This window comes from Plasmopara halstedii (assembly GCF_900000015.1).
Source record: "Plasmopara halstedii genome assembly, contig: Scaffold_1651, whole genome shotgun sequence".
Lineage (NCBI taxonomy): Eukaryota > Oomycota > Peronosporomycetes > Peronosporales > Peronosporaceae > Plasmopara > Plasmopara halstedii.
In genome coordinates this window covers 1,027,026-1,039,464 of record NW_020188562.1, presented here as the reverse complement: position 1 = coordinate 1,039,464, position 12,439 = coordinate 1,027,026, and the positions used below count along the sequence as shown (strand labels likewise).

The 12,439-nt window shown below is 45.2% G+C and overlaps 5 protein-coding genes across 5 annotated transcripts; 2 read left to right on the top strand and 3 right to left on the bottom strand.

Moving 5' to 3' along the window:
- Positions 1–3,347: 3,347 nt before the first annotated feature.
- PHALS_02069 (uncharacterized protein) lies at positions 3,348–3,552 on the top strand (the record flags this gene model as incomplete). Its single annotated transcript, XM_024716582.1, has 2 exons — positions 3,348–3,493; positions 3,528–3,552. 2 exons carry the CDS (start codon positions 3,348–3,350, stop codon positions 3,550–3,552), a joined length of 171 nt encoding a protein of 56 aa, XP_024582166.1.
- Positions 3,553–5,809: 2,257 nt separating this feature from the next.
- On the bottom strand, positions 5,810–7,238 carry PHALS_02068 (2-amino-3-ketobutyrate coenzyme a ligase; the record flags this gene model as incomplete). The annotated part of the gene is made up of 3 exons (XM_024716581.1): positions 5,810–5,965; positions 6,030–6,135; positions 6,226–7,238. The coding sequence occupies 3 exons, from the start codon at positions 7,236–7,238 to the stop codon at positions 5,810–5,812; spliced, it is 1,275 nt and encodes a 424-aa protein (XP_024582165.1).
- A 605-nt stretch (positions 7,239–7,843) lies between these two features.
- PHALS_02067 (ef hand protein) lies at positions 7,844–9,433 on the bottom strand (the record flags this gene model as incomplete). Its single annotated transcript, XM_024716580.1, has 2 exons — positions 7,844–7,960; positions 8,021–9,433. 2 exons carry the CDS (start codon positions 9,431–9,433, stop codon positions 7,844–7,846), a joined length of 1,530 nt encoding a protein of 509 aa, XP_024582164.1.
- A 79-nt stretch (positions 9,434–9,512) lies between these two features.
- Positions 9,513–9,917, top strand: PHALS_02066 (uncharacterized protein; the record flags this gene model as incomplete). Its single annotated transcript, XM_024716578.1, has 1 exon — positions 9,513–9,917. One exon carries the CDS (start codon positions 9,513–9,515, stop codon positions 9,915–9,917), a length of 405 nt encoding a protein of 134 aa, XP_024582163.1.
- Positions 9,918–9,976: 59 nt separating this feature from the next.
- PHALS_02065 (Armadillo-type fold) lies at positions 9,977–12,028 on the bottom strand (the record flags this gene model as incomplete). Its single annotated transcript, XM_024716577.1, has 2 exons — positions 9,977–10,659; positions 10,738–12,028. The coding sequence occupies 2 exons, from the start codon at positions 12,026–12,028 to the stop codon at positions 9,977–9,979; spliced, it is 1,974 nt and encodes a 657-aa protein (XP_024582162.1).
- Positions 12,029–12,439: the final 411 nt, after the last annotated feature.

The window sequence follows — 12,439 nt, the reverse complement described above, 5'->3', positions numbered from 1 at the left end:
CTATAGGCAAGCGTAACCTATGCTCTACGTTGCTCTGAGGAAGCAAATACGATAATGAGTTATAAAAGCTTAAACAAATAAAACTGATTATCAATCCTATGAAATATATAAACACTTGTGAGTGTTGGTCTTGTCGTATTTTGTGTCGTTTTTCGTATGTCGTTTTTCGTATGTCGTATTTCGAATGTCGTATTTCGTATGTACAGTCGCTCCTCTTGTATCTTCAAATCGTATGCAGTTATGCAAGACGTTAATAAACGCTAAGTAACGTTATATAACACGTGGTGTTATTTGATCGTTACAGAAAGTCTGGGTGTAACGTTCACTTTTGCACATTTTTTATAACAGACAAGAGAAGTGTGAAGTGTGACCCAAAGTGGCTCCCACATTTGTGGAGGATGTTGTAACGAGGTATGTACTGTGCTATTATGTACATACATCTTAAACCTTTCTGAATATTTTGCAAATTTCAACATTGTACAATTGAACAAGACTTTGTTCATTCGTGGGCATTCCGAAGTTTCAGGGTATTCGAAGTCATGATGATACATTTATGTACCTTCTGTATGCATTGTTAGAATTTATAAAAGAAGATTACGTGTTCCCAAATGCATACATTATTTCTTATATAACGTGCAGCGTGAATGCCGTAAGCTAAGCTACGGGCACCGACCTTACGTTCTTTACAAGAACAAGTACGAGTGTAGCGGATCGCAATCCGCTACCTCCAAAATTACTTAGAACCTTAAGCAAGGTAAAGATGCACTACCGTTCAAAATTATAAATGTATAAATTGATTTTTTGCGGTAGAGCCGCCTATATTTAAGACCTTAGGTTTTTCAAATTAGAAAGTAAAACCTAATTATTATACACAACTACTGCCAATCCTATCACACAGAGGCGTTTTGTTATGGTGTAACCACACCACTATGTGATTGCACCAACTTGTGTGATTCACACCACTATGTGATTGCACCAACTTCTGTGATCCACACCTTTGCACGGTCACACCATCTTGTGTGACCCGCCCATTCATACAAGGATACGTGTAATCCCGTTACACTCTCCCCCATTAAAATTGTGAGTACCCACAATTCACATTTAACTGTCGCCTCATACTAGGCTCGTGTGTCTGAGACACCGTATAGTCCTTAGGAACATTCTTCGCTTGTTGATTCCTGTGTTTATGACATAAAAAGCGCCCAGCCTAGCAGGTTCTCAGGGCGTCAGCGGGCAAAGCCCTTCTTCTTCTGCACGGGGTGCATCTCCGAAGTGTACGTCCGCGGCTTCACGGGTAGCACATCCCAAGCCCTCGGCAACCGAGCACCACATACCGCGCCCGCCCCGGGCGACGGATTTTCTCGTCAAGGATTAGGAGAAAGTCGACTACGAGCCGGATACTACTTCCCAGCATTTGAAGACGACGAGGATGAGGTACGCCAACGGCGCGCATGAGCCCAGCTCGAACCTTGCGGACTCCGTGTCCGTTCCCCGACCTCTCGATTTCCGGGGGAAGTGGTATTGTTATCTATCGCCTCGACGAGACACAGGAGCAGCAGTTGGAGGCTGCAAACAGGGCGCTCTCATACGCTCACTTCCACGTTTGGTCCTAGACCCTCTTGTGGGGTACGGCTTTCGATCAACGAATACCGCTACTGATGAGAAAAACGCAATCACTCGATCGTTAGGCGTCTACGTAATCAGGCCTCTGGACACTACACAAGCTGAGCTTGACCTGCGGAAATCTTTCCGAGCTCGCTTCTTGGTACCTCAAGAAATCCTAATGGATAGGTACCGCGCTTGACTTCGAACTCAAAGAGGAGGCGTTCCTATACCCGCAATCTATTCCTGTGGTGCTCGCCCTGGCGAAACCGCTGCAGATGGCGGGTTGCTCTTTGAGCGACGGGTGCAGCGGCACCGGAAACTTTACTCGCTGTCTACCTTACAGCGAAGCCTCAAGGAAGTGGGCGTGTGCGTTGAGTGCAATCTTCGATTTGAGTTTGCCAAACTCAAGGTGCAGCACCGATTTCCTCCGTATTGTCGCCTTGCGACACAAGGATCATTCGTCACGCTCCCGCGAGCTCTGTGGTTTCTCACACGGTAAGTCTACGACCACAGCAGCCCAGGGCCATAGCTTGAGCTCAGCTAATGACCCTCCGGCTTCCCGGGCTACTGCGGAGCGTCATGATCCTTCTGACCATAAGCGCCCACGGCGTCCGGGCAGTCTTGCCGAAGTGGCACCTCGAACTCTCACGAGTTCTCGAAGTCGGCGTATCCCCGCCACTTTACAAGATATTTAGTTCGACCTCCTGCAGCGGGCCTGTCGTAGCTTTGCGCTTTGAGGAAGCGTAAGTTAGGTCACCGACCTCTCGTTCTATACTCAGAACAAGTATTAGTTTACCGAATCTTCTCCAATGAGTAATTACAGCCTTAACCCAAGGCCTTTTAGCTTTTCGGTTTGAATTCAAAACTGACTTTTTATTTATTTTTTAAGCCGCCTAATTTTAAAAGCATAGATTTTTCTAAATATGTATAGTTAAATCTCAATACATGCATAACTACTGGCTATTTCTTGTGTGGGTGTGGTCACACCATTCCCATCTGCATAGTAAACTCTAAATACATGTATAACCACTGGATATCCAACCCCGACCGTGTTCTTGTGTGGGTGTGGTCACATCATGCCCATCTGGTGTGACACACACCCCTGTTACCAGGGTATCTGTAACCTCGTTACACCTCCTCCATCACTAAGTAAGCATAAAAAATCAAATACAATGAATAAGATATCACCAGCCACAGTGCGTACCCCACGTAGAGTTGCTCGTATGATCCTATAGAGTTCAATGTTTCGTGCTTCTCTGGTGACAGCGCTATGTCAATACGAAGCCCATCTTTCATTCACGTGCTTCGCGTGAGTGAGTCTACCATTTTGTCCACCTCATGACGTTACTGTGAGATTTGTCGCTTTGACGTAGGGTGGATGACTTCATTCGAGTCATGATTGTAACCAACTTGTTACACCTAAGTTCAATCACCATGTGCACGTCACAATCGGTTCGGCCCTTATCAACACTAAATTAACTTTGCCATTTGTCCTGTTGAAGTAAAAACCCCTCGGATAAATAAATTAGGTGCAATCGTCGCATATGATTCCCCGCCAACGTTGTCTCCAAAATGAGAGTGTTCAGAAGCAAGGCTTACTTTGTAACTTCATCTCGAATTGTTTCCATGCTTTTGACCAAATCGAAAGATGCCAAAAAGACGGTATCATCATAGTTGAGAAATTCCTCTTTCCCGAGTCATAGAATCTACACCGTAGTTGTCGTTGTGGTCAAAGTTGCGAAATGATGTTATGGTATTATGCGTACAATATGTATAGCTCCTATGAAGCATTTCACAATCTGACGAACAAAGACGACGACGCGGAAACAGGTGGCAAAGATCAAACTGAGTCGGGACTAGGAGTGTTGTTAGGCGATGCGATAGCCGGGTGAGCGAACTGAACGGTACTGACAATTTGGCAGCTTTAAAACCGGTGAAAGAGATTAACAAATTAACAATACTAAGGATGAGATTTCTTACCCCAATACTGTAATGTACTGCTGAAATGCTTGGCCATTCAGTAACCAATGTGGCAATGTTATTGTCGATAGCGAAAGCATGGCCTGCATCATCGTGGCATAGTTCAAGATTTCGCTCAAATAATAGCTCGAAATACACAATTACTATGTTATTTGCGCATGCTACTAGTGTTTGCAGTAGAAGACAGAATGTATATTTTAGGTCCCGAGCTCGCATAGTTCTTTGCAACCTTCAAGTAGTTCGGTTATCAGCAAACGTTTTGACTCATGCACCGGATCACCTTGCTTTTGGAAACGAACCATCGCAGGCGTGAGAAGTACCTTTCGTCAGGACATGGGTGCTCCAACGCGACTGTGGCAATTTCAGTTGAAAGTTGCTATGTATTTTCTTATTACACGGCTATACCTACTCGGCCCTGACTAAGATATTACATTGCTTCATTCCGCTGGAATATCTTTTCTAAACCTTAATTCTTGATTTTTCTTGTACGAGTCGCCATCCCGAAGTCCTTATTGGCTGTCGTCGGTAATATTTTGAATGCAGCCGACATTTCTTGCATGCCTGGTACGATTACGATTTTGTCCGCTGAGGGGCTCAAACCCGCGCCACTCAACGTAAAGTCCAGAAGCATTGACCACTCGACGCACGCCACCGGGTCAACTGTGGCAATTTCAGTCGCAAAGCTGTCAACATATTAAAAGGCTTTCTAACTTTTCAACATAATCGTCAACTTTTCGTGTAGTCTCGAATCGCGAAAAAGTTTGAAGGATGCATACCATGTATTTTGCGGCTAGTCTACAGGCCCCCGAGCACTAACTCAATCCACACATTCTTCACGCTGAGCGAGAGCGGTTCGTTTCTTCTTGCAAAGAGTATGTAAACAATCGAGCATTGAATGGTGACGTGAAATCTCTAACGTTGCTGGAGTGACAATTGACGGTACGTTAATTAAAGGTATGTGATCTGCGGCGTTCTGGGAATGGATATGAGTTTCTTGTGTACAATGGGATGGCGACTGTCACTGTCTCCGAGCAATTTATGGCGCGTCCGGTTCGCTCAAGGAGCTGTAGCGAACAACGGCAACATCCAGCAAGCTCGGATCGACATGAATAACGAAGTCGAGGTTGGAAAAGCAGTAGCAATTTGCTTTATTTGAAATAATTTCGCTATAATACGTGGGCGACAAGGATCTGGCTCTAGGTGTTGGGAAAAAAATGACAATATCATGATCAACGATTAAGCAGCACGAATGATGCAATACAAGAGATTCAAAAGCTTTCCAGTTCAACTACGTTTGGGGCAGTACAGGAGATTCGGATGCTGCTCGATAGAACAGCATAAATCAAACAAAATTAAGTTACTACAGAAAGCGATACGTTGGTATCAAATAGTTCTTTGGTCACAGTTGTTGTGATCAGTTCGAAAACTGCAACTATTTTGAAGTCCATGTCTGCAACGCTATCCGACTTTGACGCATCGTTGTAAAGTTTGCTTGAACAGATGTCATCTCGTCACTGCCTCCATTTGATATGCTGTACAAGTTTTGACATTGGCGACGCCAATGCAGAGAAATGCGCATGTTTTCAAGACCCTCTATCGAAGCCTCTTTGACTGGATATATGATCGAAGGGCCCTTGTCTGGCTTATAAGTTAATGTTGTATCAGCCCCCACGTACTCACGCTATTTGCCTCTGCTGCACCTACGTTTACTTTACTCACACTCTTAAATAAGCCGACGCAACCACGTTTGATACTTCGTTAAGAAAGCCACATTCTTGATCTTCCCTGTCATTATTGAAGTCATAAAAGCTAATTTCAGCATCCTCTTGCAACTGCTGTTGGATTTTGAGAAATTTTACTGCACATTATTTGACAACAGCTTCGTTGTGTAAATTATGCCAATACTATATCATTTCATGCTTTGATGTCTCGCGTGATCAACATAGTTATAAATTTGCCTTTTCAGAATTTGACCTCTATCCAAAATCTGTTAGTTTGCCAATTCCTGCTTTATCGTCAAGTTTTGAGTTGTCAAGTGCATCTCACCATATGCAGGTTAACTAAACGGTAGAGTTCTCTGTCACGAAATTTGATAATACCACGATTTGGAAAGTGCATATAAGCGTATTTCGGATTTATACTCGGACTTAATGCAGCAGCCTAGAAATTCATGATGTTTTGTCAAGAACATAAACATTACAGCTTCCAAATTGCTCTGCAAGAGTTATAGCTTCGAGCTGTTCGTTGGCAAAGATTTTTGATTGATAATACCGCGTGCTTTGGCACACTTGATGAAGGCGTCCACCGCTTTGTCGACGTCTTCGATACTGTGAGCAGCTGAAAGCTGTACGCGAATACGCGCCTGACCCTTGGGTACAACCTGCAAGAATGAAAAAAAATCAATTACCGAGAACCACAATATGTAAATGTGGCAGTATACTCACCGGATAGCTAAATCCAATGACGTATATGCCGCACTTGAGCATGTCGTCAGCCAGTTCAGATGCAAGTCGGGCATCCCCTAGCATCACAGGTGCAATCGGGTGGTCACTGCAATTACCAACATCTTATATGAGCAAGTGTTTCTCGTTTCAATTAACTGCTAGATCGCAATCACTTCTTCTAAAACTTTCAGCGTACCGGGAACCTTTAAGCGTAAACCCCGCAGCAGCCATACGATCGCGGAAGTGGTGCGTATTCGTCCGAATTTTATTAACCAGTTCGGATGACTCGGTAAGAATTTTAAAGACCTTAAGTGAGGCACCAACGACAGACGGACCCAGCGAGTTCGAAAAAAGGTATGGACGAGAGCGTTGACGCAAAAGATCCACAACTTCCTTACGGCCAGTCGTATAACCACCCGTGCTGCCACCAAGAGCTTTTCCTAAGGTCGAGTTGATCACATCCACCTTGCCAAAAATGCCACAGTATTCGTCACTACCACGTCCTGTAGGACCAAAAAAGCCCGTGGCATGGCACTCGTCAATGAATAGTTGCGCATTGTACTTTTCCGCCAACTCTGCAATCTTCTGCAGTGGTGCGACATCGCCGTCCATGCTAAAAACACCATCGGTTGCAATGAGCCGCGTGCGGCAATGCTGTGTGTCTTTAAGCTTCTGCTCCAAATCCTCCATATCCATGTGCTTAAAGCGATGACGCTCAGCCTTGCACAATCGGATACCGTCAATGATACTGGCATGATTTAGTTCATCTGTAAGAATAGCATCCTCCTTACTGAGTACGGCCTCAAATAGACCGGCATTGGCATCAAAGCATGACGGGTACAGAATAGTATCCTCTGTACCGTGAAAGGCCGAAATTGCGTCTTCAAGCTGCTTGTGAATATCCTGCGTACCGCAGATAAAGCGCACAGAGCTAAGACCAAATCCACGCTCTTTGATTGCGTCAATCGCGGCTTTCTCAATTGCTGGATGATTACTTAGACCAAGATAATTATTGGCGCAGAAGTTAAGCACAGTATCGCCATTTACCGAAATCTCGGCACCTTGTGGGGACGCGATGATGCGTTCGCGCTTGTATGTGCCAGCGGCTTCGATTTCAGCTAACTCGCTCCGCAAGCGATCTATGAAAGTGTTGCGCGTAGACGTGGAGGCGTAGCGGCGCAGAGAAGACGGCACGCGAGACGGTAGCATGATTGGCTAGCAGCGGTTTATAAAGTTGCGTTAGTCGTACTTGGTGGTCACTTCGATTATAGCATCAAAAGATATGACGCACAATAGGTGCCAGCATAAATGATTGTCTTTATTTTGATTTACATGACAGAGACGTCTATTTATGCACGAAAGCCGGGTTTCTAGGCGAATCTTACACTCAAGGCTCGATTAATAGAACATCCGGAAATATTGTAGAAGAGCTGTCAAATGCGTTGCCGTTCGTGTTTGTCGTTTAAGCACATTCATCATTCCACTATGTTTTTAATTCATTAAATGTTGTTTAGCACACCGCAGACCTACTACGGCCGAGTCATACTCGATAATGTTGAACGACAGGCTGGCCACAACAGCTCCAGTATGATGCATGGTACACACGCTTGTTCTCAAGATGTCACGAAGCTACTTATCAGTACAGTCGTCCAGTTCATATGGCACCGCATCAACTTTTGTGATCAGCAATGATTTAGTTGCGTAGTCTATCTTATAAAGTGTTATGGGAGATTTTATACTACGATATTTCTGCTAAATTGAGCTCTAGAACTTTTAATAGCTATTTAGATGTAAGAGATCATGATGCTCATCGTTTATTTAACCCAACTCTCAGCAAGAAGTTGCTCAAAGTGATTGTCGTGAGCCACAACTCGAGATATATCTGAGTACACCTCGATAAAGTCACAGCACGATATTTCCGCACTCGTATTCTGTTCCCACCACATAATTGTCATCATCACAGCTGGAATACAAAAATCAGCACGACAAACCTGATTCGGCCACAAATTTCTGTACGCTGCAACTGCATCGCTGGGCTGTAATTGTTGCGGTCCGACTCGCGAGTCGATAGAGGGATTGTAGGCCGCGCATATAGAAGCAAGCGTGAGCCTTTTATCAGGCGCTTTTTGTTGCAGCCGATCAAAGGTTGCACTGATAAGCACTTTGCGGTTTCCGATAACCGGAGCACGCAACGCCTGAAGTAGATCAGTTAGCGGGAAGTAGCCAGTCTTTTGCTTGTCAAAGTGATCGAAAAGCAAGGATAGATGTTCATCGCGCAATGGAAGATTTTTTATTTGCTGGCGAATCACCCATTTAGCCACTTCATGATCAAGATGTCCCGTTCCCTTTGTATTAATTCGGGTGAAAGCGACAATCAATTCTCGAAATGCATACAAGTGGTCTGCCCCTAGACAGCTGTGAAGGACATCAATCACAGAACTTAAATTAGCAAATCGGGGCAACTTGCGCTCATCTCGAGCTTCGTCAGTCGACTTAGCAAGCTCGAACGTCCAGATATTCGAGGCCATATTGCGGTTACCTTCATTATCAGGCGTACGTGTGCCCTCAATTTCGGCTGCGAGATGGTGTCGCTTGCCAGCTTCTCTGGCAGAATAAGCGGAAACCTCAAGCTCAATACCAAAGTCTGTACGCTGCTTGCTGCCACTAGATGTAAGTAAAGCCTGTCCGGTCATTTTGTGCACGACGGTAATTCGGTCACCAGACATGATTTGCTGGCCGCCAGCGAGATATTTATCTGTTCCTGCCAAGTCAGCCCGAGCACAACTCCACAGTGCACCACTGTCCGCATCTGCACTTAGCCACACACGCTGCTTGTACGTGATTGGGCTCATCGATCGATCAGTCTTTAAACCAGACATAAGGAAAAGAGGTGATTTCAAAAAAATGCTCTTGTCGTCTACAAGTAAACTCTCATTGCACATGATAAGATATGGCTCGTCGTAGTGCAAAGGTTCGCTGGGGGCGTCAAGGGAGAAGTTTCCACAGGCTATTGCCACTTTCCACGTCTGTGGGGATATTAGACGAAATGAGTTTCGACTGAGACAAGCAGTCGAAGACATGGCAGTGACGAGATACTCGTTACTGCCAATTGAAGGGGTCTCTTCGAAAGTATTACACGCCAAAACTGTGTCGGACTCAATGTGATGTAAAGCCACAACATGATTAAAACGGATAAGGCCTTCTGAATCGAGTGAGCGCGGCGCTTTCTCGTTTAAAAAAGCCATTTTTAATGTGTGTGTGACCAGCAACGAGCCTTGTCCTTTACGCAGCGCAAACTCCTTCATTCGAGCCTCTTCGAGCATTCGGTCTTCATTCCAATTGCCGACGTGAGTTTTGGGTGCATAGCGCCCTGCGCCAACAAGTTGTTGTGGCGTAAACTGCATATTGAGCTATAAATGTTTTTTTGATCCTGTCGAAGGTCGGGTGTTAGTTACGAATGCCTACTCCAGTAAAATCATAACTATGCACAAGATCTCATTCGCTTTGTATCTTTTCATCGCTGTTGGTGCTAAGTTGACATCAACTGCATCGGTCGTTTCCACCGTCACAAATTCTGCTACCATCACATCTACCGTCGTTTACCCGAGCTTAATTCAGTGCGTGTGTAACACCACGCTAGTGTCTGCAGGTGTAATCAAGTCGTCCACACCCTCTACTCAGGCTCAAAATTACGATCTTTCTGACTGCTCAGAAGACGTCTTTGCTGAGACTGGCATTCGCTGGTATTTGAATGGTCCACTGGTACCTGGAATTAATTACTGGCGTCAAGCCCCGCAGATTTATGCTACAGGTCGAGCAGCTTTGCGATACATGCGCCTTGGGTATCGATGTACTCGGATTCAATTATACGTCTCAACTGATTCGTAAATGGAAGCAGAGTTAGCACATTGAATACTCACGAAGTTATTAAACAGGTGTAGCTTTAATTACAAATGTTTCTCTTTGTACTTAATGAAACGCAGCAGATTAAGACGGGTTTCCTTCACGTGAGCTACGAGAACACGATCCAATTCTTTCTGCTCGGCCTTTAATTTCGCCTTTAACGCACAAGATGTGCGCTTTAATGCGCCTAGAAAATCAAACGTCCGGAACGTGTCGTCAAACTTTTCGTCGTCGTAAACGTCAAAGATGGCATTAAGAGTCCCAGCCACCACTTCGAGGCTTGAATCATCCAGTCGTGATATTAAAGCGCGACTGATCACCTCTTTCTCAGACAAAGTAGAGCAGCGCTTGCCCACACAACCAATCATACCCATCGCATTCAGCCGAGACTCATCAGAGCGTCCATGAGCCGCGCAGTTCAGAATCAGCTGCGCATCGTCAGTAGCGATCTCCAGCCAGCAATTTTTGGAGATACTACAGCGCAGCGCTGACAACATTGCTGCCGTCACGGCGACCTCAAGATCGTTTGTCGCACTACTCTCAAGTCCAAAGTCGGTAAAGGTATTTGGAACAGCTTCAGTCTTCTGGTTATTATTTCTGTAAAGAGCACACAAATTGCGAAAAATCTGGTTCATCACTTTTTCACCAAGTACTTCCCACGATATGCTAAGCAGGAGGTTGTTCACAGCATTGCAGACACGGATACGCATCCTTTCGAAATCTTTAGCTGTTGCAGTAAGCATATCAAGAAATAGCTAGTAAGTTCACGCATCAAAGTGTTAGGCATCATTCAACATGATCTTACCAATAGTCTTCGTTGATAGCTGTGGAATCGACACGAGTCCTTGCAATATTGTCACGCAGAGCGGAAATACGCGGCTAGTTTCCAGTAATTTGGAGACTGAGCTGACGCCATCCCTAATGGTTTCGTCATCGTTCATCTGAGACGCCGCATATGCTTCCATAGCATCCTCATCATCGCTAGCCCATTCCTCTTCATCTTCGTCGACATCTCCAGACGCAGCCAAATGAGCAACCAATTCTAATGCCAGTGTCAGTGTTTGGACACAATCCCTCCACACGCGAACTTTTATCTGCGCAGACGTAATCATGTGCTCTTTCTCACTTGTCAGCATGTCGTCATCCACATCTTCGTCCTCCAATAGAGATTTTTGCGAGAGAATAAAATTTTCTGATGCCTGCTGCGCCATCTGCACGACATCTATTGCATCATATGCAAGCGCTGCCTCCAGGACAGGAATAATAAGTGCAATATTGTCCTCTACTTGCATGATTGTTTGCACGTTCAAGGCGATACCCACCGCCTCTAGTCGTACGTGCAGTGAAATGTGGTCAATCGGGGCTTGAATAAGCGCACTAATCGTTTGCTGGTAGGCAGAATTAGATCCAATGACTTCATTTAGCTGCGCGTTGCCATCTGTGATCAACATCAATAGCTTAAGCGTCTCCAAATGCAGTGCTGTGTGGTTGCAAGCCTGCGCTGCAATTTTGAAAATAGGTGAGATCAAGTTGCCGTGGGTCAACTCGTTAATTGCAGCCTGGCAACTTTCGCATAGATTGCTAAGTAGCGCCACAGCCTGTTCCAACAGCTGCACGGCTCGTGGATCATTGCTGCTGTTGAGTACAACGTCTGTGGCATTTGTCGAGATGATTTTGACCAATGGAGTGATTACATTTTGAGTAGTCATGAACTCGCATAGCTCTAGTCCACCCGTTACACTCATATTTCGCAGTGCGCCGAGTGCGTGCTGACAAACCATGGGCAGCGGGTCCACGACGCGCGGAATAAGATTCTTAAGCAAACCGGCATCCACCATGCATCGCAACTTTTGGCGGCTTTTGGCTTCAGTTTCTTCGTTTTCCGTATCGCCAAACATTGTGGCAATGGCCACGCACGTTGCCTCGCGCACGGCACCTTGCGGGTCAATGAGACCTTTAAATAGTTGCGCCTCATCCGCGGACATAGTGCTTAAGTCCATGGCCTTTAGATCTTCGATTTCTGCGATAGTCGGACCACCTGTAGGTGGTCGGCGCTTCTTGTGACTCATGGAACGCAGCTTCTTGGCCTTACCCATGTTGCAGCAGCAAGAAACACAGTGGCCAATGCTTAAAGATGTACGGTACATCACACGTGGTCAGAAAAGTGACACTTATGTCAACGTGCCACACAATTCTACCAATTCCACCCTTTGCCATCGTCATCATTGCAACTGCAGACAATATGTGAAGACTTTAATCTTTGAACGCGTCATTTTTGAATGACTGCGTGAACGACAAATATAGCTCTCGACTTTATAAATCTTAAAAATACGTGAACGACAGCATACTATTGACTCCCCGTCATCCCTTTCACGTATAAATAATCATCGACTTAATTTTATGTAAACTAGTCGATAGAAATAAACAATCAGGTAATTCCCACGAAATATACCCACCGTCCAGCTACATTAGAGTTTATTGAATCCGATGCTCTTGAATGTTGGGCA